Source organism: Rutidosis leptorrhynchoides, chromosome 9 (assembly GCF_046630445.1).
Source record: "Rutidosis leptorrhynchoides isolate AG116_Rl617_1_P2 chromosome 9, CSIRO_AGI_Rlap_v1, whole genome shotgun sequence".
In the NCBI taxonomy this organism is placed as follows: domain Eukaryota; kingdom Viridiplantae; phylum Streptophyta; class Magnoliopsida; order Asterales; family Asteraceae; genus Rutidosis; species Rutidosis leptorrhynchoides.
Window position 1 is genome coordinate 103,761,593 of NC_092341.1, and position 27,154 is coordinate 103,788,746.

Here is a 27,154-nt window from a genome sequence, read left to right on the forward strand (position 1 = left end):
GGGTTTTTTTTTTAAATGTTTTTGGCATACTTTAATTCAATAAGATTAAAAATAATGATAATAAAAGTTCTCGTCCCTCCCTCGGGTAAAGCAATTTCGGTTCAAAGACCTAGTCTTCAATTACGACGAATTTTAAAAATCATATTTTTAACTTAGCGACATAAAGTAAATTTTTGTTTTTAAATTCACACAACTTAAATTTAAAAATGCATAAAATTAAAAATTTACACCAAACTTAATTAAAAATGCAAAATATTAAAAATTCACACCAAACTTATATTATATTTTTTTTTTATACATACAAACTTATATTAAAAATATTAATTTTTCAAATATTGACAAACTTAAATATATTGATTTTACAGAGGTCACAATATTAATTTAAGATTTATAAATTAATTTTAAAAACATGGTAAAAATAAAATTAAAAATCTTTTTGGTCTTTTATCCCACTTTAATCAATCAAATATTTTCAAAAATATGCGCCCCTCTTTTCGGTAAAGTAATTTCGGTTCCATGATCTAATTTAACTCATGACGAATTTTTGAAATATTTTAGGTTGATTGATTAAAGATATTTATACCTTAAGAATAAACGTTAAATTTCGCAGTGATGTAATAAATTTTTGAATGATATCAATAATTTCGGTCGCCAAACCTAATTTTATTCAATACCAATTTAATACTTTATAGCGAACAAATTAGCGTTTATTATCAAAAGGTTAAAAAAAAAATAAAAAAAAAATAAAAACTGTACAGACTTACCTGTGAGATAGTATTCTTAGTTATATGATCTATCCCATTCATAAGATAGTCGGTTTAATTGGTTTTTCATAGCTACATAGGCGTAACCTCGAGCATTCAGTGTTTTTTCTTCTAAACATATGAACGGTCCGTCTCTGCATAAAGTAACAAATTCGGTATTTGAATAGGTTTGATTATTTGAACATTTACCTCCATGTGACCATTTTCCGCATTTGTGACATCTTTCTAGGTGTCGTGCTCTTCTTTTCGCTGCGGATTTTGATTTTCCTTTACCAAATTGTAACTTATTATCTTCGCATCTGGATTCTTTTCTTACTCCGTCCAATCTTTCTCTGATTACTGATACTAGTTCACTCGGAAGTGTGTTATTATTACGTTTAGTGATCAAAGCGTGTAGCATTAGACCATGGTTTAGTTCACAGGAAGTCTTCATTTCGTAAAAACCTAAAAAAATAAAAATTCAGAATGGGGGGAGAAGACTAGTTCATTAGGGTCTGCTAGGGAAAGACCATTCGAGTTCCATTTTCGAGAACTACACGAAAACAGAAAATCTAACTTTAACAGAAATACATAAACCTCCCTATACTTAGTTGAAATTGTGATTAACATTATTTTCAATTGAATCATCAACAACTTGTATATCTTTGACTTTTACTTCAATCCATTTGTTAATTTCCTCTGTAACTTTCACAAATTCAACTAACATCGCCTTTTCTTTTGACGATAAATTGGATATTAATCGGTTATATAACTTAAAGTTTCCTTTAATCTTAGCATCGTGAATCCGTTTATAAAGTTTCTTCATTGAACTGTTAAAAATGGGTTCATCTAATTTCGTATCATCAACGGCATTCTTTGTGATTGGATCATCATTAAGTGTTTCTTCATCTTCCCCACACTTATGCGTTTTTATTGGTCTAACAGTTTTGGTTGGTGGAGATCTAAACTTTCGGTTCACAAAGGTGATCGATGTATCACCATCCCTAAGTGTCATTCTACCTTCTCTTACATCAATGAATGCCTCGGTGGTTGCTAAAAATGGGCGACCTAGAATTAGAGGAATATCAAGGCTTTCCTCCATATTAATCACTATGAAGTTTGCAATAAAGGTCAAACTTCCCACGTTAACAAGTAAATTATTTGCTATTCCAATCGGGTGTTTAATGGTTTGGTCAAATGATTGAACACCTATTTTGGTTGGTTTTAATTTACCCATGCCTAATCTTTTGTATAAGGAAAGAGACATAATATTTGCACTTGCTCCTAAATCTGCGAGTCCATTATATACAGCACCATCATTAAGCAAGCAAGAAATGATAAATTCACCCGGGTCTCCTGCTTTAGTAAGTCGAGTTGGTTTGTAAACCTTTTTCGGGTGTTCTTTCCTTGGTTCTTTCACTTCTATTTGAATTTCTTGTTCACATTTTTCTTCGTTTATTGGAATGGGAGGTTTGTATAAGAATTCTTCTTCATCACTCAAATTTGAATCCTCCTTATATTCTAATTTTGATTTTTCATATGTTGTTGATAACATATTTATGTTTTCATTTTGAAGGTTTTCTTGGGTGGTGAAATTATGATTAACTTCATTGTCAACTTCCATCGGACCATGTATGTAATGTTTAACTCTGTGACCATTAACTTTAAATTCAATTCCATTTGAATTTATTAATTCTATCATTCCGTATGGGAAAACTCTTTTGACTATGAATGGTCCAGACCATCTTGATTTCAATTTTCCAGGAAATAGCTTGAATCGTGAATTGAAAAAAAGAACTCTGTCTCCTTCTTTAAATTCTTTTGAACTTCTGATTCTTTTATCATGCTATTTCTTCGTTCTTTCTTTATAGATTAACGAATTTTCGTATGCTTCATGTCTTAATTCTTCTAATTCGTTTAGTTGACTTAATCGTAAACGTCCAGCTTCATGTAAATCAAGATTACATGTTTTCAAAGCCCAAAATGCTTTGTGTTCAATTTCTACTGGAAGATGACATGCTTTTCCTTAGACGAGTTTAAAAGGTGTGGTTCCAATTGGAGTTTTGTAGGCTGTTCTAAAAGCCCAGAGTGCATCCTCCAATTTAATGGACCATTCCTTCGGATTTGATCCTACGGTTTTTTCTAGAATACGTTTTAAAGCTCGGTTGGTATTTTCAACTTGTCCACTTGTTTGTGGATGATATGCGGTGGAGATTTTATGAGTTACTCCATATCTTTTAAGAACTTTCTCAAGTTGATTATTACAGAAATGAGTTCCCCGATCACTTATTAAAGCTTTCGGTGTTCCAAACCTTGCAAAAAGACGTTTTAAAAAGTTGACTACAACTCGTGCATCATTAGTTGGGAGAGCTTGTGCTTCCACCCATTTAGATACATAATCAATGGCTACGAGAATATATAGATTATTATGAGATTTTGGAAATGGAGCCATAAAGTCAATACCCCAAATGTCAAATACTTCACATACTTGAATGACATTTTGCGGCATTTCATCACGTTGACTTATTTTTTCGGCCCTTTGACAAGCATCACAGGATTTGCAAAGAAGGTGTGCGTCTTTGTAAATTGTAGGCTAATAGAATCCAGCATCGTAAACTTTTCTTGCTGTTAGTTGAGGCCCATAGTGCCCTCCTGTTGGTCCTGTGTGACAATGGTTTAAAATTTTACTAGCTTCATCTCCGAATACACATCGGCTTATTATTCCATCGGGACAGCTTTTAAACAGATGTGGATCATCCCAAAAATAGTGTTTTATATCACTGAAGAATTTCTTTCGTTTTTGGTACGATAATCCTTTTTTAAGAAATCCACATACTAAGTAGTTTGCATAGTCTGCAAACCATGGAATTTCATTATAATCTATCTTCAATAGATATTCATCAGGAAAGTTGTCTTGTATGGCTGATTCATTTAGAACTTCTAATTCGGGATTTTTAAGACGAGAAAGATGATCAGCGGCGAGATTTTCTGCTCCTCTTTTATCTCGAATTTCAATATCGAATTCTTGTAAGAGTAAGATCCAACGGATTAATCTTGGTTTGGCATCTTGTTTCGAAAATAGGTATCTAAGAGCAGAATGGTCGGTATAGACCACCGTTTTTGCTAGAACGAGATATGAACGAAATTTGTCAAAAGCAAAGACAATAGCAAGGAGTTCTTTTTCAGTAGTTGTATAATTTGTTTGTGCTCCTTGTAACGTCTTACTAGCATAATATATAGGTTGAAATTGTTTTTCAATCCTTTGTCCTAAAACGGCTCCCATTGCAAAATCACTTGCATCGCACATTAGTTCGAACGGTAGATTCCAATTTGGTGTTATCATGATCGGCACATTAGTGAGTTTCTCTTTAAGAATATTAAAAGATTTGATACATTCATCTGAAAAGATGAATGGAGCATCCTTTTCTAGGAGTTTATTCATAGGAGTGGCAATTTTAGAAAAGTCTTTTATGAAACGTCGGTAAAAACCGGCATGCCCTAGAAAACTCCTAACTCCTCTAACATTGGTGGGATGTGGAAGTTTAGCAATTACATCTACTTTATCTCTATCCACTTCAATTCCTTCTTTTAAAATTTTATGTCCAAGAACGATGCCTTCTTTAACCATGAAATGGCATTACTCCCAATTAAGTACTAGATTTGATTGTTCGCATCTAATAAGCATTCGTTCCAGATTAACTAGACATGATTCAAATGTATCACCGAAGACTAAAAAGTCATCCATGAAAACTTCCATGCATTCTTCTATCATGTCGTGAAAAATCGCCATCATGCACCTTTGAAAGGTTGCAGGGGCGTTGCAAAGTCCAAATGGCATGCGTTTGTAAGCAAAAGTACCATAAGGGCACGTGAACGTGGTTTTCTCTTGATCTTCGGGTGCTATTGGAATTTGAAAATATCCGGAAAATCCATCAAGAAAACAATAGTAACTATTTCCGGCTAGCCTTTCCAACATTTGATCAATGAAAGGTAAGGGAAAGTGATCTTTTCTGGTGGCGTCATTTAATTTTCTATAATCAATACATACACGCCATCCTGTTACAGTCCTAGTAGGAATAAGCTCATTTTTTTCATTTGTAATGACAGTCATGCCACCCTTCTTAGGCACGCATAGAACTGGGCTTACCCATGGACTATCAGAGATTGGATAAATTAAACCTGCATCTAGCAGTTTAATTATTTCTTTTTTAACAACATCTTGCATATTCGGATTTAGTCTTCGTTGGCGTTGCACATACGTTTTATGACCTTCTTCCATAAGGATTTTATGTGTGCAATACGAAGGACTTATTCCTTTAATATCATGAATCTTCCATGCAATGGCTGGTTTATGAGCTTTCAACACAGAAATGAGTTGTGATTTCTCATTTTCAGTAAGAGAAGACGATATTATTACAGGTAATTCAGATTCACCATGCAAATAAGCGTATTCCAAATGGTTTGGAAGTGGCTTTAATTCTAATGTCGGGGGTTCTTCTATCGATGATTTATATCGATATCTGTCTTCTTCTTTTAGCATTTGAATTTCTTCTGTTGTTGGTTCATATCCATTAGCTATTAGTGTAGCTAACATTTCAGCTTCATCAATTGGTTCATTACCTTCTCCTAAAGAACATTCTCCTGTTCCTTGTAATTCTGGAAATTCTTCTAACAATTCTGCATGTGAGTCTATAGTTTGAATATACTAGCATGTATCATCTGCAGATTGCGGTTGTTGCATTGCTCTATCAACTGAAAAGGTAACACTCTCGTCCTCTATACTTAGGGTCAGTTTCTTACCGAACACGTCTATCATTGCTTTAGCCGTGTTTAAGAATGGTCTTCCTAATATGAGAGGAACTTGAGAATCTTCTTCCATGTCCAGAACAACAAAATCTACTGGAAATACTAAAGTACCAACTTTAACTAGCATGTTCTCCATTATCCCTCTAGGATATTTTATTGATCGATCGGCTAGTTGTATGCTTATTCTTGCTGGTTTCAATTCTCCAAGGTCTAGTTTAGTGTATAGTGAAAATGGCATTAAATTTATACTAGCACCTAAGTCTGCCAATGCTTCTATTGAACTAAGACTACCCAGAAAACATGGAATTGTGAAACTTCCTGGATCAGATAGTTTTTCTGGTATCTTATTCAACAGCACTGCTGAACAATTAGCATTCATAGTAACAGCCGAGAGTTCTTCCATTTTCTTTCTATTCGTGATTAGATCTTTCAGAAATTTAGCATATCTAGGCATTCCAGAAATCACATCAATGAAAGGAAGATTGACATTTATTTGTTTAAACATATCCAATAATTTGGATTGCTCGGCTTCAAGTTTCTCTTTTTTTCATTTTACTCGGGTAAGGAAGTGGTGGTTGGTATGGTTTAACATAAGGTTTAGCCTTAACTATGTTATCTTCATTAACCTTTTCAACTACCGGTTCTTTTTCCTTATCTTAATCAGGTTGTGGTTCTTGTGGAGTAGGAATAGCTTCATCAGAAGTTACAGGTATTTCAGGTGGTTTAAGTGTTGTACCACTTCTTGTGGTAATGGCTTTAGCTGTTTCATTCCGGGGGTTAGCATTTGTATCACTAGGTAAACTTTCCGGTTTTCTTTCACCTATTAACCTTGCTAGGTTACTTACTTCTTGCTCCAAATTTTGAATAGAAGCTTGTTGATTTCTAAATGCTTGAGCATTTTGTTCATTAGTTTGTTTCTGAGATGTGAAAAACTGCGTTTGAGTTTCAACTAGCTTCGTCATCATATCTTCTAAATTTGGCTTTTTATCATCGGTTTGTGGTGGTTTGTTTTGAAAATTAGGTCTTTGCTGGTTGTAAGTATTATTGGATACTTGTTGATTGCTAGGACCTTGTTGGTTGTTGTATGGAATATTAATTCTGATTTTGATTGTAAATCGGTCTTGGCGGTTGATAATTATTCTGATAATTATTTCCAGGCCTTTGGTTTATGTATGAAATATTCTCTCTTTGTTCCATTGTTAATTCAATACTGAGACAATCTTTTGTCAAATGTGGTCCTCCACACTGCTCACAACTAATTCGTATTGAGTGGATATCTTTAGTCATCTTTTCCATTCGTCTCTCGACAACATCTATCTTTGCGGAAATGGAATCTAAGTCATGGCTAGAATCGGCTCTAGCTGCTTTAGATGATCTAACGATATCTTTTTCTTGGTGCCACTCATGTGAGTGGGAAGCAGTGTTATCAATAATTTTGTAAGCATCAGTTTCTGTTTTCTTCATAATGGAACCACCAGCTGCTATATCGATGTCTTTCCTTGTAGTGATGTCGCATCCTTGGTAGAATATTTGTACTATTTGACAAGTGTCTAAACCATGTTGCGGACATCCTCTTAATAACTTTCCAAATCTTGTCCACGCCTCATATAGAGTTTCGTTTGGTTTCTGTGTGAACGTAACAATTTCTCCTTGAAGTCTTACGGCTTTAGATGCCGGAAAGAATTGTTTAAGAAATTTTTCAACTAAAACGTCCCATGTATCAATCGCCCCTTCAGGTAACGATTCCAACCAATCTTTGGCTTCTCCCTTTAAAGTCCAGGGAAATAACATGAGATATATCTGTTCATCCTCAACTTCTCTTTTTTTAAATAGAGTGCAGATCCTATTAAAGGTACGAAGATGTTCATTTGGATCTTCCTTCGGCGCACCACTAAATTGGCATTGATTAATCACCATGTGTAGAATTTGTCCTTTGATTTCATAATCTGGCGCATTAATGTCTGGATGAGTAATTGCGTGACCTTGGCCAGTACGTTTAGCTCTCATTCAGTCTTCCATACTTAAAGATTCTAGATTCACCATAATTGAATTTGTTGAATCGGAATCACTAGAGGATTCTGATTTAATGGTTCGTTCCTTAACAATCTCTGTTTGAATGATTGGTGGTTCCGGAGGAAAAATTAATGGTTCAGGATCTATGAATTGTCCCTGAATATTCTCCGGATTCTCAATTGTGAGGTCGGGTTCAAAAAATGGATTATCGAAAATTTGAACTGGAGTACTTGGTTGACTGGATGACGATTCTAAAGAAAAATCAACGGCAGTAATATTTGCTAAATGTCTTGATCTAGTTACAGGTGGTGAACGTACAAAAGGTGGTGAACGTCTTGCTCGGTGCATTCACTGAATATCCTATTAGTTTTTAAAAAGGAAAGAAAAATTATATAAGTTATCCAATTAATAGACTTTTCTGATTTTGCCCACGTTTCGAATAGCCAAAAGATGCAGCAGAGGGGCAGGATTCGTTTGGTCTCAATATAATTGAGGACTGTTTGGCTCCAATAACCCGGTCCACGTACAAATCCAACTATTACTACGAACCAGAAAATTTTGATGTCTATCAATTTAACCACTTAAAATAAATTTTCGTAATTTTAAGAAATTTAGATAAGAAGTAGAAAAAAAAAATCTATGTCCTAAAACTAGAATAGCGAGAAATAAGAAAGAAAAAGAGTGCGTCGAAAAAGAAAAAGAAAAAGAAAAGGGTTGAAAAATAAAAGGCGTCGAAAAATAAGAAATAAAAAGAAATGACTTATAGAACTTAAAAACACTCGACTAACCCAACCTTATTACTATCACTAACTTAAAATTATAATCGCAAATTGAGATTACTAATTGGAGTGATAATTGATACATAGGTAAAAGGCGTCGAAAAATAAAAATAAGAAAGTAGCGCGTTGAAACTTAAAAAGGCACTAAAAACTAAAAATTAAAAGTTGCTTCTAAAAATATTAAAGCTTACAAGTAAAACTATATCCCAAATGGCAATAACTTAAAAAGAAACTAAAACTTAAAAAGACGTCGCAAAATTCTAAAGCACCTAAATCTTAGTCTAAAGAAAAAGCACTTAAGGGATTTTACGGCAAGGCCTAAAAATCTATAAATAAAAATAACTATGGCAAAAACTAAGTTTAAAACTAAATACGAGCGAAAAATACAAATATTACGCTAAAACAATTAAAAAAAGGGACAAAATATAAAAATATACTAAAAGTTGTAAAAAGTACAATTTTTATTAAAATATTATTTTTATATTATTTATTTTATAAAACTATTAATTTTACAATTTAATTAAATTAAATAAACTAAATATATAAATTAAATAAATAACTAAACAATTAAATAAACTAAACTTAATTAATTAAAAAGTAAAACCTAATTAGGGTTTTTAATTATTAATAATAATAATTACACCGTAATTAATGTCTGATTAGGGTTCTGTGTACCCGTGTCAGAGTGGCTCCGCGAGTCGCGGTTCTAGAAGCTGAAAAACTCCGCAAGTCGCGGGGTTCGAAATTTCAGATTAGATGCAGGCCAAAAATCGTTCGTTTCAGTTTTTTTTTATATATTTTCTGTTTAAATATTTAAATAAAATATTTATAAAAACTAAATAAAACTTATGTTTTAAAAACTAAAATAAAAATAGAAATACTTTATAATTTTATAAAAATAACAATCTAAAAAATTGATTTATATATATTTATTTTTTTCGGTTTTTTTAAAAAAAAATTTATATTTTAAATAAACACAAAATATTTAAATAAAACTTATATTTTTTTTAAAAAATAAAAATAAAGAAACTTTATAAAACTTAAATATTTAACAAACTCTTAAAAATATTTATATTTTTGTTTTTCTTTTTAAATTTTTGAATATTTAAAACGTATTTTTAAAAAAGCGTATTTTTTTATATTAGTAAAAAAATAAATTTTTTTTTTTATATTAGCGTTGCGCTTCCGGCTTTTAAGCTAGATGTTCCCCGGCAGCGGCGCCAAAAATACTTGATGTTATGCGAGGTGTATATAAAATAGCTTAAATTTTACTAGAAAATACTTTAAATACGATACAATTTTACACAAGATATTTATTTATTTATTGAATGGATATACTTAAACCTTGCTACAACACTTATAGGCAGTGTACCTAATCGTACAGTAGTGTAGTTTTTAGTAAGTCCGGTTCGTTCCACAGGGAATCTTTTAATCAAAGCTTAACGCTATATTAGTTTTATTTTATAAAAATACAAATATATATATATAAGTAATATTATTATTATAAAGGGGGGTTTTTACCGTTTAATGACCGGTTTGTCGATTTTAAAACTTTAAGTCAGTTAAAACAAAATGTAAAATATTAAATAAATAAAAGACTTAATTTAAAGCGTAAAGTAAATAACGATAATGAAATTGCGATAAATAAAAGTGCAATAAAATTGCGATAATTAAAAAGTACGATAATTAAAAGTGCAATTAAATACAATAACAATAAAAGTGCGATAATTAGAAGTGCAATTAAATATAAAATAAAGAAAATTAAATATGAAATAAAAGAATTATGCTTATTTAAACTTCCGTAATCATGATGTTTGACGTGTTGATTTTTAGTTTTATGCCCATGGGTTAATTGTTCTTTGTCCTGGATTATTTAATATGTCCATACGGATTTGTCCATAATAGTCCATCAGTCATAAATATAAAGAGCGAAAGCCTTCGTCAAATTATTCTTATTCCCGAAGTCAAATATTCCAACTAATTGGGGATTCGAATTGTAACAAGGTTTTAATACTTTGTTTAATGAATACACCAGGTTATCGACTGCGTGTAAACCAAGGTTTTACTACTTTGTTAACAATTACACCAATTACCCTTGAATGTAATTCACCCCTGTTTCAACAAGTCTATTAACTATTAATCCAGTTCCGTGTCCGGTAAAATGAATAATTATTGGTATTTATTGATATCCCGCCCACCGTACCCAGTCAAGCGTATGTGGTTATATATAAATACGTCGAATTATAAGTTTGTATATTAAATTAACAAGGTATTGTTTAGTTAATATAAAACCCATTAATAGCCCTTAGTCTAATTTCTACAAGTGTCGTTCTTTTATCCAAACCCCAATTATGGTACAAAGCCCAATTACCCAATTTTAGTAATTAGCCCAACATCATGATTACTTCGGTATTAAATAAGCATAATAATAACTTAGCTACGAGACATTAATGAAAATAATATAAACATAACTTATAATGATTAAAAATAGCGTAGCGTTACACGGACAGAATTTCGACTTACACCCTTACAACATTCGCTAACATACCCTTATTATTAGGATTTAAAATTAAAATTAAAATTAAAATATAAATATAAATATAAATATTTACGTATACATATATAGAGAGAGATTGATTTTTTGATATTAAAAATGATCAGAATTCGTTGGGTTTTATAGGGATTTTCGAATTTGGCTGCTCCGCAACTCGCGGCATTTTTGCTCTTCAAACTCCGCGAGTCGCGGAGTTTGAAATTCCAGCTCACTCCATTTTGGCTCCTTTCTTGCCGACGGATTTTTATATAAATATAATATATATATATATATATATAATTTATATAATTAATTATATATTATATTATATTTATATACATAGTTAACTCGTAATTTTTAGTCTGTTGCGTCGAGCGTTGAGAGTTTACTCATGTCCCGGTTCCGGATTTTCGAACGTCCTTGCGTACAATTTAATATCTTGTACTTTGCGTTTTGAATCTTGTACTCTTGTAATTTCGAGACGTTTCTTATCAATAATTGGAACCACTTTGATTGTATTTTATACTTTTGAGCTTTTTGGACCTTTGCGTCTTCAATTCGTCGAATCTGTCTTTTGTCTTCACCTTTTATTTTTTAAACGAATATCACTTTTAAATAGAACAATTGCAACTAAAAGCTTGTCTTTCTTGAGGAATAATGCTATGAAATATATGTTCGTTTTTAGCATTATCAGAGAGTCTGTATAGACTACCGTCGTTTAAACGAAGCCAGAAGGAAAGATCATTTCCCACTTCCTTTTATTGACCAAATGCTAGAACGTTTAGCGGTAAAGGAGTATTACTGTTTCCTTGATGGATTCTCCGGTTATTTTCAAATTCCCATTGATCCAAAAGACCAAGAGAAGACAACATTTACTTGTCCATTTGGTACCTTCGCATACCAACGAATGCCGTTCGGATTATGCAACGCGCCAGGCACCTTTCAAAGGTGTATGATGGCAATCTTTCACGACATGATAGAAGGAAGTATGGAAGTCTTTATGGATGATTTCTCTGTTTTTGGAGACTCCTTCGATTCATGCCTTTCAAACCTTGAACGAATGTTAATTCGTTGTGAGGAATCAAATCTTGTTTTAAATTGGGAAAAATGCCACTTCATGGTGAAGGAAGGCATTGTTTTAGGACACAAGATTTTTCGAGATGGAATGGAAATAGACAAAGCTAAGATCGATGTAATCTCAAAGCTTCCTCCTCCAACTAACGTTAAAGGAATTCGTAGTTTCTTAGGTCATGCGGGATTCAATCGACGATTCATAAAGGATTGTTCCAAAATTGCTCTACCCATGACTAAACTTCTTGAGAAAGATAGTACATTCGACTTCAATGACGAATGCTTACAAGCTTTCTCCATTCTAAAAGATAAACTTACGAATGCACCTATCATAGTATATCCCGATTGGTCCAAACCATTCGAACTAATGTGTGATGCTAGTGATTTCGCACCAGGAGCCATTTTAGGACAACGCCAGAATAACAAATTTCAACCAATATATTATGCAAGTAAAACACTAACAGGAGCACAATTCAACTATACAACTACCGAAAAAGAACTCCTTGCAATTGTATTTGCTTTTGATAAATTTAGATCATATCTTGTGTTATCCAAAACGATTTTTTTTACCGATCATTCAGCCCTAAAGTACTTGTTCAAGAAACAAGATGCAAAACCTAGATTGATACGTTGGATTCTTCTCTTACAAGAATTTGATATAGAAATCAAGGATAAAAAGGGTGCTGAAAATCTCGCTGCTGATCACTTGTCTCGTCTTGAGAATCTCGACCTAGAAAAACTAGATGAGTCAGTTATTCATGACACTTTTCCCGATGAGTTTCTAATGAGAATAGAAACCGAATTTGAAGCTCCATGGTTTGCGGATTTTGCAAACTATCTCGCTGCAGGAGTATTAATTAAAAACCAAACGTACCAGCAATAGAAGAAATTCTTTGCTGATTTAAAGTTTTACTTCTGGGAAAACCCTAATCTTTTTCGAATAGGAGCAGATCAAGTTATCCGCCGATGCGTATATGGTAAAGAAGCTCAACAAATATTGGAGCACTGTCATCAAGGCCCAGCTGGTGGTCATTTCGGACCTAGCTATACAGCTAAGAAGGTCTTTGACTCAGATTTTTATTGGCCAACCATTTTCAAAGATGCACACCACATGGTTAAAGCATGTGATGCATGTCAAAGATCCGGTAACATCTCAAAAGGGGACGAAATGCCACAAAAAGGCATTCTTGTATGTGAAGTATTTGACATTTGGGGTATTGACTTCATGGGTCCATTTTCCGCATCGAATAAATGCAAATACATCCTTGTGGCAGTTGACTACGTTTCTAAATGGGCCGAAACAAAAGCTTTACCCACAAATGATACCCGTGTTGTTGTGAACTTCCTAAAAAACCTATTTTCACGTTTTGGGATTCCAAAAGCATTAATCAATGATCGTGGAACTCATTTTACAAATCAATTACTCGAGAAAGTACTTAAAAAGTACGGAGTTAATCATCGTTTCTCAACTTCTTACCACCCTCAAACGAGTAGCCAAGTTGAAAACACAAATCGAGGTCTTAAACAGATTTTAGAAAGAACGGTTAAAAATAATCCTAAAATCTGGCATCGAAAGTTAGATGATGCGCTTTGGTCATTTAGAACTGCATTCAAAACGCCCATTAGTACTACACCTTTCCGATTAATTTATGGTAAGGCGTGTCATCTACCTGTCGAAGTTGAACACAAGGCATATTGGGCTCTGAGAGAATGTAACACTGACCTTGTGGAAGCCGGAGAAAACCGATTCTTACAACTTAATGAATTAGATAAATTAAGACTACAAGCTTATGAAAACTCTATAACATACAAAGAGAAAACTAAGAGATGGCACGATGCACGATTAAAAGAAAGGAAAGAATTCAAACAAGGGGATAAAGTATTAGTTTTCCAATCACATTTTAAGTTTTCACCTGGGAAACTTAGATCCCGGTGGACTGGGCTATATATAATAAAACAGATTTTTCCATCTGGATATGCAGAGTTATATAGCAAAGACGGTGGAACTTTCAAGGTGAACGGTCATCGACTCAAGTTATACTTTGACGTAATCAACACTACGGAAAGAGACGAAATCACCTTCTACCCTAAGGACAAGTAAATTTGGGGTAACTTTAAGGTTTTCAACTCCATTCTCGATCTTTAGTTTTATCTTTAAGAGTGGGGTTTGTTCGATCTTTCCCTAGCAGACACTAAAGAACTAGTCTTCTCCCTCCATTCTACCTTTTTATTTTCTTTCGTTTTTATTTATTTTTTATTTTCAAGATGCGCAATCAATATGTCTACAATCATTTCTTTTTTATGTGCGATAATGTGTTACCGAGGGATGTGGTATTAGATATAAAGAGTAGATGCGATCAGGTGAGAAAAGAAATAAGGCAAGAACTTAATGAAAAAAATTATGCAAAAGGCAAATCAAAATCAGCTAAGAAGCGTCGAGCGCGTCATTTGGGCAAGTGTGTAAAATGTGGAAAACCGACTCATTACGGAGATTGCCCAAAGAACCAAACGGACTCTAATTACGAATACGTAACCTTTTGCCGAGAAGGGCCTTTTAAATGTTCAGAGGAAAACCTCTTAAACCAACGAGGGTACGCCTACGAAGCCATGGGGGGCGAAATGGTACGACTCTACTACGAGGCGAGTCAACGCGGTTTCACCCTCTAAATCTTTTTCTCGCCAATTGTATGTTTGTGTGTGTTTGTGTTTTGGTGTATTTTAGTTTGTATTTGCTTGTTGTGTGTTTTTTAAAAAAAAAAAAATGGTTTACCATTTATAAATTGATGAACCTTGAGTTCAACCTGTTTTCATTGAAAATGATAATGTTAAGTGTTACAACTGAATTTTCATTCTTCAAATTGCACGAAATTTTTTTGTTGGATTCATAAGATATCTATTAAATAGTAAACCACAAAAAAAAAGATAAAATTTGAAAAATTATTTCTACTAAAAATATACCTTTTTATCAATAACCGTAAAAATATATAACTTGTAAACTTTGTCGTGGATAACGATAGGTGTAACAACCGAATTTATCTCTACCTAGTCGATAGGAAACAAAGTTTTAAGTTTGAAAATTAGTTAGTTTAAAAGTATACAAAAAAAAAAAAAAATAGAGTGTATTTTAAATTCATGTAATTTTTATTTTTCATATACTAGTTTTAAAATTTTAAAACGTTAATCTTTTTAACACAAAAATAGAGTGTTTTATTTTATTTTAAATTTATTTTATTAAAAATATTAAAACTTTAACTTTTAATGCATTAAAATTTATAAATTGAATTTAAAAATTTATACACGGATAACGACTAGGTATAACAACCGAAATTTCCGTTTCTTCAAATATAAATTTTATAAAGGATATTTCATAATTTTAATCAGTTATAAGTTATATAAAAAATAAAAAAAATAAAAAAAAATTAATTTTAATGGTGTGTTTTTAATATTTTCTTTTGCTTTTATTTAAATATACAAAAATTTTAAGTGTGTGGTAAAATTTTCGTACTATTAAAGTACAACCCCATCTTGTGTATGATTAACATGTTTGTTGACATGTACTTACGATGATGAGATATTCGACATAATGAACACAAAATTTATATTGTGATAAAAGGATTGGATACGTTCATACAATAAGCATTTCATGCTCTCCAATTGCTTAACAAAGGAAGTTCTAAATACTTTACACTTTTTGCCCTCTCAAATTTATATATTTTATCTGATTTTGTGTAATGAGGGCATTACATAATCTTAAGTGTGGAGTGGGGATATATAAATTCTAGAGAACTTATAACTTGGTGGTTTTTACGAAAATTTTGAAAATTTTTAAACAAATATACCTAGTCAATTTTTAAGGTAATTATGAGCGATTAAAGTTTAGGTGTCAAAAAAACTGAAATTATCGTCTCCATACATTAAAAATACATAAGTTTATTTGATTAAAACATATAAAAAGAAAATCAAGTATAACGAAATTTATAAACCCATATGTTTAGAACCATTTATCACGTGTTTCTATGAAGTTTATTGCAGATGTCATTGCTTTGGAATGTATAAACCTTTTTATCCCATTGATGCGAGTAATAAAGGATGAATCAAGTCCATCCTTAAAGGAAGTAATGTCTTCCAAATGTTGTTTTACTTGGTATAGCATACTTCCTAAACTATATCATTTCATAATAATATCATATCACGATATAAAAGTAACGTGAGAAGAGAAAGTCTTGAACTTTCAAACCGGAAAATAAACTTGGTAGGGTAAATCCGAGTCGCTATCCAGTGCAAGAACGATTACGGTGTATAAGCTGGAGCAGGATCTGTCCCGCGCGATAGCTCAGTCTTCGCAGTTTTAACCCTTGAATTGAAATGTACAAATTGTCGTAAAAGACCGATAGAAATATCGCGTCAGGGGGCGCCCGGTTAAGAGTTCCATGATACTACAATCATGGGGGCAGATAGCTTGCTAATCGCCGACTGAGGCTTCGGTTTTCAGTTACCCTCAACCAGAATTTGAGTTTAAAACCGAAAAACGTGTCTAGTGTAAAAACTAGCATGACATTTTTAAAAATCATAAAACGTTTTCCTAAGATCCAATTTTCCCTAAGGATCCAAATTTTTAAACCTTAATCACGAATTTTAACTTTGTTTCTGTTGTCAGAATTTCATTTCGTGTGGTGTGTGTGTGATCCAATAAATTCATGTGGTGTTTTCAAGTCGTTTCATAAAGCGTGTGTTTTCGTTTCGTGTGGTGTGTGTGTGATCCAATAAATTCATGTGGTGTTTTCAAGTAGTTTCATAAAGCGTGTGTTTTCGTTTCGTGTGACGTGTGTGTGAGATGAATGATTGATATGAAAAAATATGTAGTATTCCTAGTCTATTAAAAATATGTTATTGCTTGAGGACAAGCAACATTCAAGTGTGGGGTATTTTGATATTGCTATAAACATACATATATTCCGACGCAGTGTCATTTATATTTGATATGCTTTTGTCGATTTCAAGAATATTTAATACCTATTTCGCAAGGAAAATGACTCAAGTGCGCATGAATGAAAAAAAGATGATAAAAGAGACGACCAGTTAAATAAAACGATGATTTAAACAAAATACATATCAAGAATCATTTATCCGAAATCGAGAAATGAAATTACAAGAATAAAAATACATATTCATGTATTCTCAAGATTCATGGGGTAAATAGATGAGGAGCAACATGTGGGGAAAAAGGAGAAAAGCAAGACAAATAATCAAACTCCTTTACAGTTTCAAGATACTTTTCAATATTAATATATGAAACAGATCATGTCTGTACTGGCTCAAATACAACGCATATTCATTGCCAGCTTTTATCCGACTTTGGAACATGGGATGGTTACTTTTGTGCCTAAACATATAATTCTTTTTGCTGTTCTACATCTAGAGATATACTTTACACATTAAAAAGAAGGAACAAAGGATACATCGTGTCAAGATAAAGAACATAGGTGGCTCAACTATATCATAGTTTAATCAACACTTTCGGCTGGACCAAGAAAACATCTCAGATTCAGATGCAGTTTAACATATAATAATAAATCTAAAATATAATAGTAATCAATTGAATCTTAAATCTCATGATTTGAGATTATAAAGAGAAAGGTTTGCACTGGTTGAAAAGAGAATACGGAGAGAGTTACAAAACATATGCAACAAAAATTTAGAATAGAACCTATCATTATTCATCTTTTAGCTACTGTCTCAATTTATATTTGAGTACTCCATATCATTTGAGTTTTATTTTTATTTCAGTTCCGTATTAATTTTAAAGTTCAAGAATTAGGATAGTTTCAATATTAAGGGTGGTATTGTTCTTGATTAAGGGTATTATTGTTCGAGTTGCAAGAGTGTTATTATTGTAATTTTCTACCATTTGAAGTTAATGAAAGTGAAGATTTTCGTAAGTTTGTTCTACCAAAATTATTGTTATCATTTTTTATCATTATCATTATCATTATTATTATGTTTGTATATTTAAAATTTTATGTTCGTCCTATTATAATGAGTAGCTAATTTCCTATAGTGTTTGCTTAGATGTAGAGCCCTAGTGAAATGGATTGTTATCATTTGTAAATATTAAAATGTAACCTAGGTATTTTTAACATTGTGTCTAGCTAAAAGAACCATTGTTATATGATTAGATATTTAATCCTTATCACTTAATTTGTTAGATATAAATAGCGAAGGTTATTTCTATTAATATAAATTAAGCTTTAACACTAATAGTGGTTTAGATGAACTTATGGATAAGTTATTAACACCAATTTAGAAATAAGGTTCGGTGGTTTGGGTAATATCATTAGTTATATAATAGTGAAATTGTAAAAAGGGAAACCGTTACGATTTAAGGTTTTGGCGAAAGTCAAAACTAGGTTAGGTCTCAATTTAAATACTTGGGGTATAGTTAACTATCTAAATAAGATCCGATGAAAATTAGATTTAATTTAGTTAGTTAAAACTTTATAATTTCGAAAGAAAATATAAGTTATATATAAAAACATTTTAATCAGGCTTAATCTCAAAACAATCCATGAATCTAGAGGCAAAACATTTAAGTAAACACTCTCATTTAATTATATTACAAGTTATTATTTTTACTTATTACCATTCACTAATATAATTGTATTATCATAAATAGTGTAATTTCATTTAATTCACTTTTAATATAATGATTATAAATCTTGTAATCTTGTAATTTTAATTATCAAGTAAGTTAGTTTAATTAAGTTATTTTTTCATTATTGTTATATTATATAATTCCTAATTCAAAAAAAAAAAAACCCCCCTTTAAACTAGTTTAACATCAAAGACTATTAAAAAAACATTAAACACTCCATCTCCCTGTGGAACGAATCGGATTTACCTATAAAACTAAACTACGCGGATAGGACTAGTTGCCTATATATGTGTGAAATCAATCCGAATTCATTAAAACACCATATATACAATAAATCAATTCGTGTAACAAAACAACTCAAATCCGTTCATAAATAAAGGTTGCGATTCAGCACATCAATCCTAGAGACCAAAACTCTTTTGAATATGAAGAGGGCAACTATTCTAACCATGTTGGAACAGGTTTCGTGAATTATAGATGCCCCGAAGTGGTCAAACTTTATTTGGCTAAAAATTTGGACAGAGAGAACTGCGGTCGCCCCACGGTGAGCTGTGGAGTCGACCATGTACATTGTTCTTTAGAAACCAAGGTACAGTACACCCACGGTCTGACCTGCGGTCGACCGTGGACCCAGCCATGTATTTCCTGAGTTTTTCAAAAGACTCTTTTGACTTGTTTATTATGTGTATTGGTCCTTTGCTAGAGATCATGTAAGCTTGTGAACTTTTATTGTTCTATACGCTTTTAAGTACTTAAGACTTGGTGTCATAATCATAACAAAGTGGTTAACATTTAAATACTATCATTGGATCATTAACCAACATATTCATTTTTATTAAATGAAACAGAATTGTTAGTTGATAGTTAGCTTTTCATTCAATTCGTGTAACAATGATTCTCTCTGTAATTCGAACGATTCTCTCTACGCGAAGGATATGCTTACAAACGACGGTATAGACGATGACGGTGGTTGCGATAGAGACGATTATAGGCGGAGGTAGGAGATGGTTTGATTCAGTGAATATCGTAAATGTAACCCAGCCTATGACTAAGCAATTTTTTTTTCTATAATTATATAAAATAGTAAATAATAATAATAATAATAATAATAATAATAATAATAATAATAATATATATTATATAATTAATATATTAATATATAATAATTATTAATTATTATAATTACCACTTTCCACTTTCCACTTTCATACCACTTAAACCCAGTTGCCAAACCAACCATTCCATCTCGTCCGCCAGCCGCCATATCCACGCCGCCGCCGATCTAAACCGCAGCTCCGTCTGTCTTTCTAAAATGGCGGCTGCTCATACTTCTGATGATCGTATCGCTCGTATTACTTCCGCTATTCGCGTGATTCCAGATTTCCCCAAACCAGGTTCACACACTCATCACAATTTTTAATGTCGAATTTAGGGTTCTTTAAGACGGATTAACTGTTTATCTTAAGTAAAGTGTTAATTAGGGTTTTGTGTTTGTTTTTAGGAATTTTGTTTCAGGATATCACAACGTTGTTGCTTGATCCGGTGGCGTTTAAGGATACGATTGATCTGTTTGTTGAGAGGTATAAAGATAAAGATATCTCCGTTGTTGCTGGTACATATTCTACTCTATCTTCTATTTGTGTTTATTTGGTAAAATAGGTATACTTGTAATACATGTTATTCTGATACAGTAAAAAAATGTTATTTTATGATTCAATGAAAATGTTTGAGATAATGTATTAATTTAATTGTGTTTGTAATTGTATCTGGTAATTTGTAGCACATATTATTTGTTGCTGATTTTGGTAATAAATATGTAGGTGTTGAGGCAAGAGGGTTCATATTTGGTCCTCCGATTGCATTGGCTATTGGTGCAAAGTTTGTTCCTATGAGAAAACCGAATAAGTTACCCGGTAAGTCATTTTTATTTATTTTGTTCTATAATATTTTTTTTATTACATTGAACTTCTTTCATTTACTTTCTTGTAATTTAGTTGTTTCCATATACCTATATTTAAATTAGCAAGGACCCAAGCTAGCGTTGTTTTATGTATATTTAGTGTAGCTTTCATGTAAAGTAAGTAAGTTGTAATCTTACATTTTGATCTTTTGATATTTTTTGCATAGCTTGATAGAATACGCTACATTCTTTCTTTTTTTTATTTGTCATTTGCATGTTTATGTGCTGCTGAGTTTATATCATTTCAGGGCCTGTTATATCAGAGGAATATTCCTTAGAGTACGGTACAGATAAAATCGAGATGCACGTTGGAGCTGTAGAAAAAGGCGAACGTGCTCTTGTTATAGATGATCTAATTGCAACTGGTGGAACCTTGTGTGCTGCTATCAGTCTACTTGGTAGTATTTTTGTTTTTCAATCCCATTTTCCTTTGATTTACAAATTTTATTTTAACTTATTTTAACTTTTTGTTATCAGAGCGGGTTGGTGTGACAGTAGTCGAGTGTGCATGCGTTATTGAATTGCCTGACTTGAAGGTACATAATAAATCTTAATGTTTGTTGTGATTCATTGTCTGTTCTCATACTTGTAACTTTTGATTATGAAATGGCTTTTAATTTGTTGATAATTGATACAATTTTCTTGATTTTAGGGTCGGGACCGACTAGGAGACAAGCCTTTGTTCGTGCTCGTGAGTTAAGTTTTTAATCTTACCATTATTTCCTAAAAAGCTTTGATTGCTATTACCGGTTTTCCAAAGGAAATTGATATTTTCACTCACTTATCTGATAAATCCATTTACATTATGTATTGATGACTTGTACAGTATACACATATATTGCACAATAAAAGTGGATTTATCAAAAAAGTAACTGAAATTATTATCACTCTTTTACAAATGGAGTTCATGTAACCAGTACTCATGTATGTACTTTTATGATTTCAAGAACCGGGGAAATCAATTAATTTGATCAGTGATTGTGATTTGACTGTATTGAAATTAAATAAAGTATGAATTTTGGGTGCGTTTGTTGACTCTTAATTGAATGATTTAAACACTTAATGTTGAGCTATTCAACATTCAGCTTGTTTGTTTCTGATATTTAAATGACATATGATGTTGAACTATTCAACAATCTTTGCTGAACCATTTAGAGTTGAACTACTCTTTTAAATTTTAATCATTCTTAATTATTCAGCAACTCTTTTTCTTTATCTGCTCTTTAAGTTGTACAGTATTAAGAAAGTTTATTAAATAATTATATTTTTTATATATTAATTTAAAAAGTCAATATGGTAATTTAACGCCATTTATAGAGTTTAGAATTTATCCAGAATAATTATCAAATATGTTACCGCCAATTAGAACTAAACTGATTTTATTATTATTTAGATTTTGAATCACAGCACAGATTATTCTATTTTATCAAATGCAATATTAGGCTTATATGTTAGTATAGTATGTATACTACATGTTTACTAAAAACTGTTAAATTTTGGATTTCTAGCTTAATTAGTACAACTATTCTATGAGTTGGTTCTAGAAGTAAAGGAATTGACAAAATTACACCCCTGCACATGCGAACCAAAGTTGCTGTGGATTATAGGAAGTAATTATAACGTTCACTTTTCTTTTGAGGTAAGTGGAAAATTCAGGGTTTGAAGCCACAAATCAAAGACCAATGGCAAACCTCTTATCAACTAAATGTAAACTGTAAATAACGCAACCAACAGGATATGATTGAAATTGAAATTATAATCTCTGTAGTAATGAGTATATTGATATCATCATGCGTAGTAGCTGCTACATCCGTTTCCTTTATTCACATGAGAAATCATTATTCCTAGATCCACCGGTGCGAACTCAACTGTTGTTTATGTCCAATCAAAGCATGATAAACTTGACGTAAACTAGCGTTGTGCAGACCAAATAAGGACATGTAGAACATTTTTAACGCAACGCCATCGTCCATTTGTGACCTCATGACGCGCTTAACGTGGTGTGATGGGTGGCTTTTTTTAGCGTGATTGATAGCATTCCAGAAAGCATAACATGCATTATCAAACAAAATATATTAATCGGAAAACTCAAACATAAAACGCAAAACTGAAAAATGAAATGCGAAACGCAAAACATAAATTGAAGCGGAAATGCAAATGGAAACGTGAAACTAAAAGTTGAAATATGAAACTAAAATGAGAATATGAAAATTGAAAAGCAAAATTGAAAACCGAAATGTCATACAGAAACGTAAAACTGAAAGGAGAAAAAGAAAACTACAAATGAAACACAATTGCGAAACACGAAACTGAAAACTAAAAATGGGTCTCGATCTAACCCGACCAAAAAATTATAAATAAAATATGGGCTTCGACCCAACACGGCCATGTCTCGACCCAACTCGTTCGACCTATTTAAAAGCCGACTTATTTCGATCCATGACCCATTTCGAGTAAAAGCCATTTTATTCTTGACCCATTATGGCCGATGTTACCTCTTGGAGAAAGACACGAAAGGCAACATAACGTATTTCTCCTATCTTTTGACCTTCTTTAGAGGTTGCTTCTTTCGGAAAACAGTAAGAGGAGGAAATAGTTGGAGCCATGGCACATCAAACCAATACATATAAAATAAGCCTTTTTATTTTATTTTTTTCCACCAAAAAGTAATTTTAATTAACAAACCCTCACTAGCAAAGCGATAGAAAGAGAAAAACAAACAATTACAATGGTTTCATGAGCCAATTATCCAAATAAATATTACATTTTCCTCTATTACAAAAAGCCAATTAAAGGAAAAGTTGCATGTTGAATCGAACAAAAAAGCTTTTTTCATCGATCGAGACCCGAACAAGGTGTTATTGCGAAAGCTCCAAGTATGCCGTGATAAGCAAGACACAATAACATAACACTTGACTTTCGAATCAGAAGACGAGTGCCATGAATCAAAGCAGTCAATCCAGTCGGACCAGAGCCAAGATCGCGTACAGAATCGACCTCAACCCAAATCTTGATCTTTTTTCATAGCTCTCTAACTAAATCGCAACTAAATAATAAATGATCCATAATTTTGTGAAATCTTTACTCGATAGATGGGAGAAGCCAAAAAAAAAAAAAAAACTTTAAAATGTTTTTATAATGCTTGAAAATTATAATTGTATTAATTAATCTCATACTAATTGTAAATCTTTTTTTCTTTTTTTCTTTTTCACATGGCTATTTTAATCATCTTACATTATAACTATAATTGTAATTTTATTATTTCAAAATTATATAAATATACCAAAAACTATGAACTTGGTAGTGTTTACGATGACAAATATTTAAATACCTCTAATTTTGGGGGTATTTTGGTAATTCGAAATTTTATTTTTGAAATTTGTTTATCAGTTATTTACAACCTTTTTTTCACTTCTATTTTTATTTCATAATCTTTTAAACGTCCAATTAACCGACCGATAATCAACAATACCATCGACCGTTAATCACCGTTAATCGACCGAAACTACCCTAAGCGAAGTACGAGTTTGTTTTCCCAGTTAAAAATTAAACAAAGAGTGAATCTTTTCATCATTCTGTATTTATTCAATTTTTTTCTGAAAAAGTTCTGACGTGACAATCTAATAGTTTGGTCTTAATGTCAAAAGTTCAAACGAGAACCACAAAAAATGCGAGAACTGTGAGAACTTTGGATTTATAAAGATTTTCACATGTAACTAGATTTAATCACCCATAAATGTTGATTGAGAGTAAGAAATGAACATAAAATAGTTTGAAAAAACTTATATTTTACCTATATAATCAAATATATAGTTTCTCGTTCACATGTGCATATTTGTTTATGAACTTGTGAACATTTTCATATAATTAACAATTTAACATGTAATTTGTGGTAATGAACATATGTTTATTGATGATATGAGCATTAATTAACATTTGCATGTAATTTGTTCCATTTAAATGCATAAAAACTATGAAATTAAAAAGTTCTCTCAGTTCTCGCCATTTTTGTGGTTCTCGTTTGAACCTGTCCATGGTCATAATAATCCAACCAAGAGAGTACCAGGGTTCAAATGATCAAATCTTAAAGACAACAAACAAGTCTTGACTTATTTCGTTTTATTAAACAGATGACATATATAACTAACGATTAATAATAATGATAATAATAATAATAATGATAATAATAATAATAATAATAATAATAATAATAATAATAATAATAATAATAATAATTATTCTTATTATTATTATTATTATTAGTATAATGTATAATGTATATAAGAATAAGATCTCGTATCTTAAGATTTGCAACCTTACAGTATTATCAGATTTTGTTCGTTAATATATGGCCGGCTTTGCACGACTTGGATTTAAAGGGTTTTCTGGGGGTGTCCATGTGTGTTTTGTGAACTTTAATAAATAATTAAAAAGAATCTATACTCATTAATTTCTGCCCCTTTGATCATGTCGTGTTAATTAATATTCTAGTTTGTAACATATGTTAACCAATTAAAGTAGATCAAGGGTTGGTACCCTTTGGCCCAAAACAAGAGTTGGAGGTGACAGCTAGTTATGTCTCAAAATTAACCTCGTCAAAACATCACCAACAACTAACATTTGTTTATGTTTTAGCTACCCTCCATTGATAGTTTTTCTCTGAGTAAACGTATGTGGAAAATAGTATCACTTATGGACCGACCTTGTAATGATATCGAAGGGTAAGAACTAAGACGCAAAATTGGTAAGTCGTTAAACAATATGTTTTGGTGGATATGATCTCTATCGTCGGCATTGCGTAAGATATTTACTGATTAGCATGACTACGTTGTTAATAGTTAGACAATTATATTCCATATCAATAACTTGCTTTTCATAAAAAAAAATTAGTCTAACAATTACGTATATTAATATACTTTTTGTTATATTGATATATAAAACATAAATATTTATATATTTATAAAATTACGTCGGTAGTACCTGTAGTATGCACACTTTTGCACCGATACACCTAAACTTTTTTTTTTTTGCTTGGTTGGTACCTATGGTTTGCACTAGTAACGTGTCTGGTAACTCATACTAATAGCCGTCAGTTTTGTCAGCTTAAGCCCTCACACGTGCAACTCATGTGAGGGTATTTTCGTCCCATCAAATAAATGTTTCCCTAGTATAATACATAGAATACGTATAGTGATCAGCAAATAATTATACGACGGTTTGTTTTCTCCTTCTTCTTATGCGTTCATCATCAGAAACAAAACAGTAACCCTATTTGCGAACGAGATGGATTCTCGTTTATATCAGGTGTTGGATGTGACAAAGAATAATCTGTATTTGGGTCAAAAGAATCACATTTGCACACAACATGAAACACTTTGCTTGCAATAAACAACTGTCTCAATAAAGATGGAGAGCTAATGAGTTATCACTAAAAACACATTCGTCGTTCTTTAAAATTTATGAATTTAAAAATAATTAAAAATACCCATATGAATTTGATCACAAATTAGACAAATTTACAATCCCAAATCTTTGAATTTAATATAAACCAAGAAAACAGAGTTGTAACGACCCGACTTTTTCGACTTTTAATTATATTTATTACTTTCACGAAACTGCGTATTTGTGCGTACTAATTTAGATTTTATTCTGGGATCATTAATTATGTTAATTACTTTTGTTAATGCCTTACAACGTGTTTTTAAGTACTTAGTTGCTTAACATGATCCTTGAATGCATTTACGACCGATAGTGTCACTTATTGTTTAAAACGAGCTACGTACTTGGTACACGTTAAACTTTTGTCATAATTGGAATATTATGACTGCGTAAACATAATTTTTATTTACTTATGACAATTACTTGGCTTTATGGTTCCTTAATCATGCTTAGTGCTTACTAATGCTTACTAGTTACCTTAATGGACTTAACACTTTAATGGACTTCCATGGCCCAACCTACTCAACTTAGTGGACCACTTAATGGGTTAATTAGCCCATGTAATTATAATTAACTCCATGTAAATAATGAGACAAGTATCATGCATGCTTATGTACCAAGGCTTGCATTATGTCTCAAACTACCCAACATGTCAACATCACCTAGTACCACCACCATGGACCACACCAAGCCACACCACATGAGGCCAAGATGGTCCCCCCATCACCTCCCTTGACCGTCGGCACCCACCACCCCATCACCACCACTTTATTTTTTTTAAAACTCTCATTTCTCTCATTTTCATTTCATTCAAACACACACACACACACACTTCTCTCTACTTTCTCACTCTAAAATTTTCTCTCAAATACTTGAAGAACTCTTAAGTTCTTAACTTCTTTTTCTTTCTTTTCTTACTTTAATTCATAGATCATCATCATCATGAACAAAGATTCAAGTTTTGTAACTTGAATCTTCATAACTTTTGTTGATTCAAACTTTGTTTTGAAGAATCTTCAAGAACATGAAGGATTCAAGTTTTTTAGCTTTGAATCTTCATAATCTTGTTAGATCTAAGTTTATTAACTTAAGATCTCTTTATTTGTGTTTAAAGATCAAAACCTATGTTTATGATCTTCATGTAACTTGTAGATCCAA

The 27,154-nt window shown here is 31.9% G+C and overlaps 1 protein-coding gene across 1 annotated transcript; it reads left to right on the plus strand.

The window, feature by feature from the left end:
* Positions 1-19,802: 19,802 nt before the first annotated feature.
* LOC139865929 (adenine phosphoribosyltransferase 1-like) lies at positions 19,803-21,531 on the plus strand. The gene is made up of 6 exons (XM_071854039.1): positions 19,803-19,991; positions 20,099-20,209; positions 20,418-20,510; positions 20,806-20,955; positions 21,035-21,093; positions 21,210-21,531. Exons 1-6 carry the CDS (start codon positions 19,910-19,912, stop codon positions 21,255-21,257), a joined length of 543 nt encoding a protein of 180 aa, XP_071710140.1. The 5' UTR covers positions 19,803-19,909; the 3' UTR covers positions 21,258-21,531.
* Positions 21,532-27,154: the final 5,623 nt, after the last annotated feature.

Excerpts from the sequence above, each read along its gene's own strand:
- LOC139865929 (XM_071854039.1), top strand. The coding sequence starts at position 19,910 with ATGGCGGCTGCTCATACTTCTGATGATCGTATCGCTCGTATTACTTCC. Across the intron at positions 20,210-20,417 it reads AGATATCTCCGTTGTTGCTG|GTGTTGAGGCAAGAGGGTTC; the intron begins GTACATATTCTA and ends ATAAATATGTAG. Across the intron at positions 21,094-21,209 it reads TTGAATTGCCTGACTTGAAG|GGTCGGGACCGACTAGGAGA; the intron begins GTACATAATAAA and ends TCTTGATTTTAG.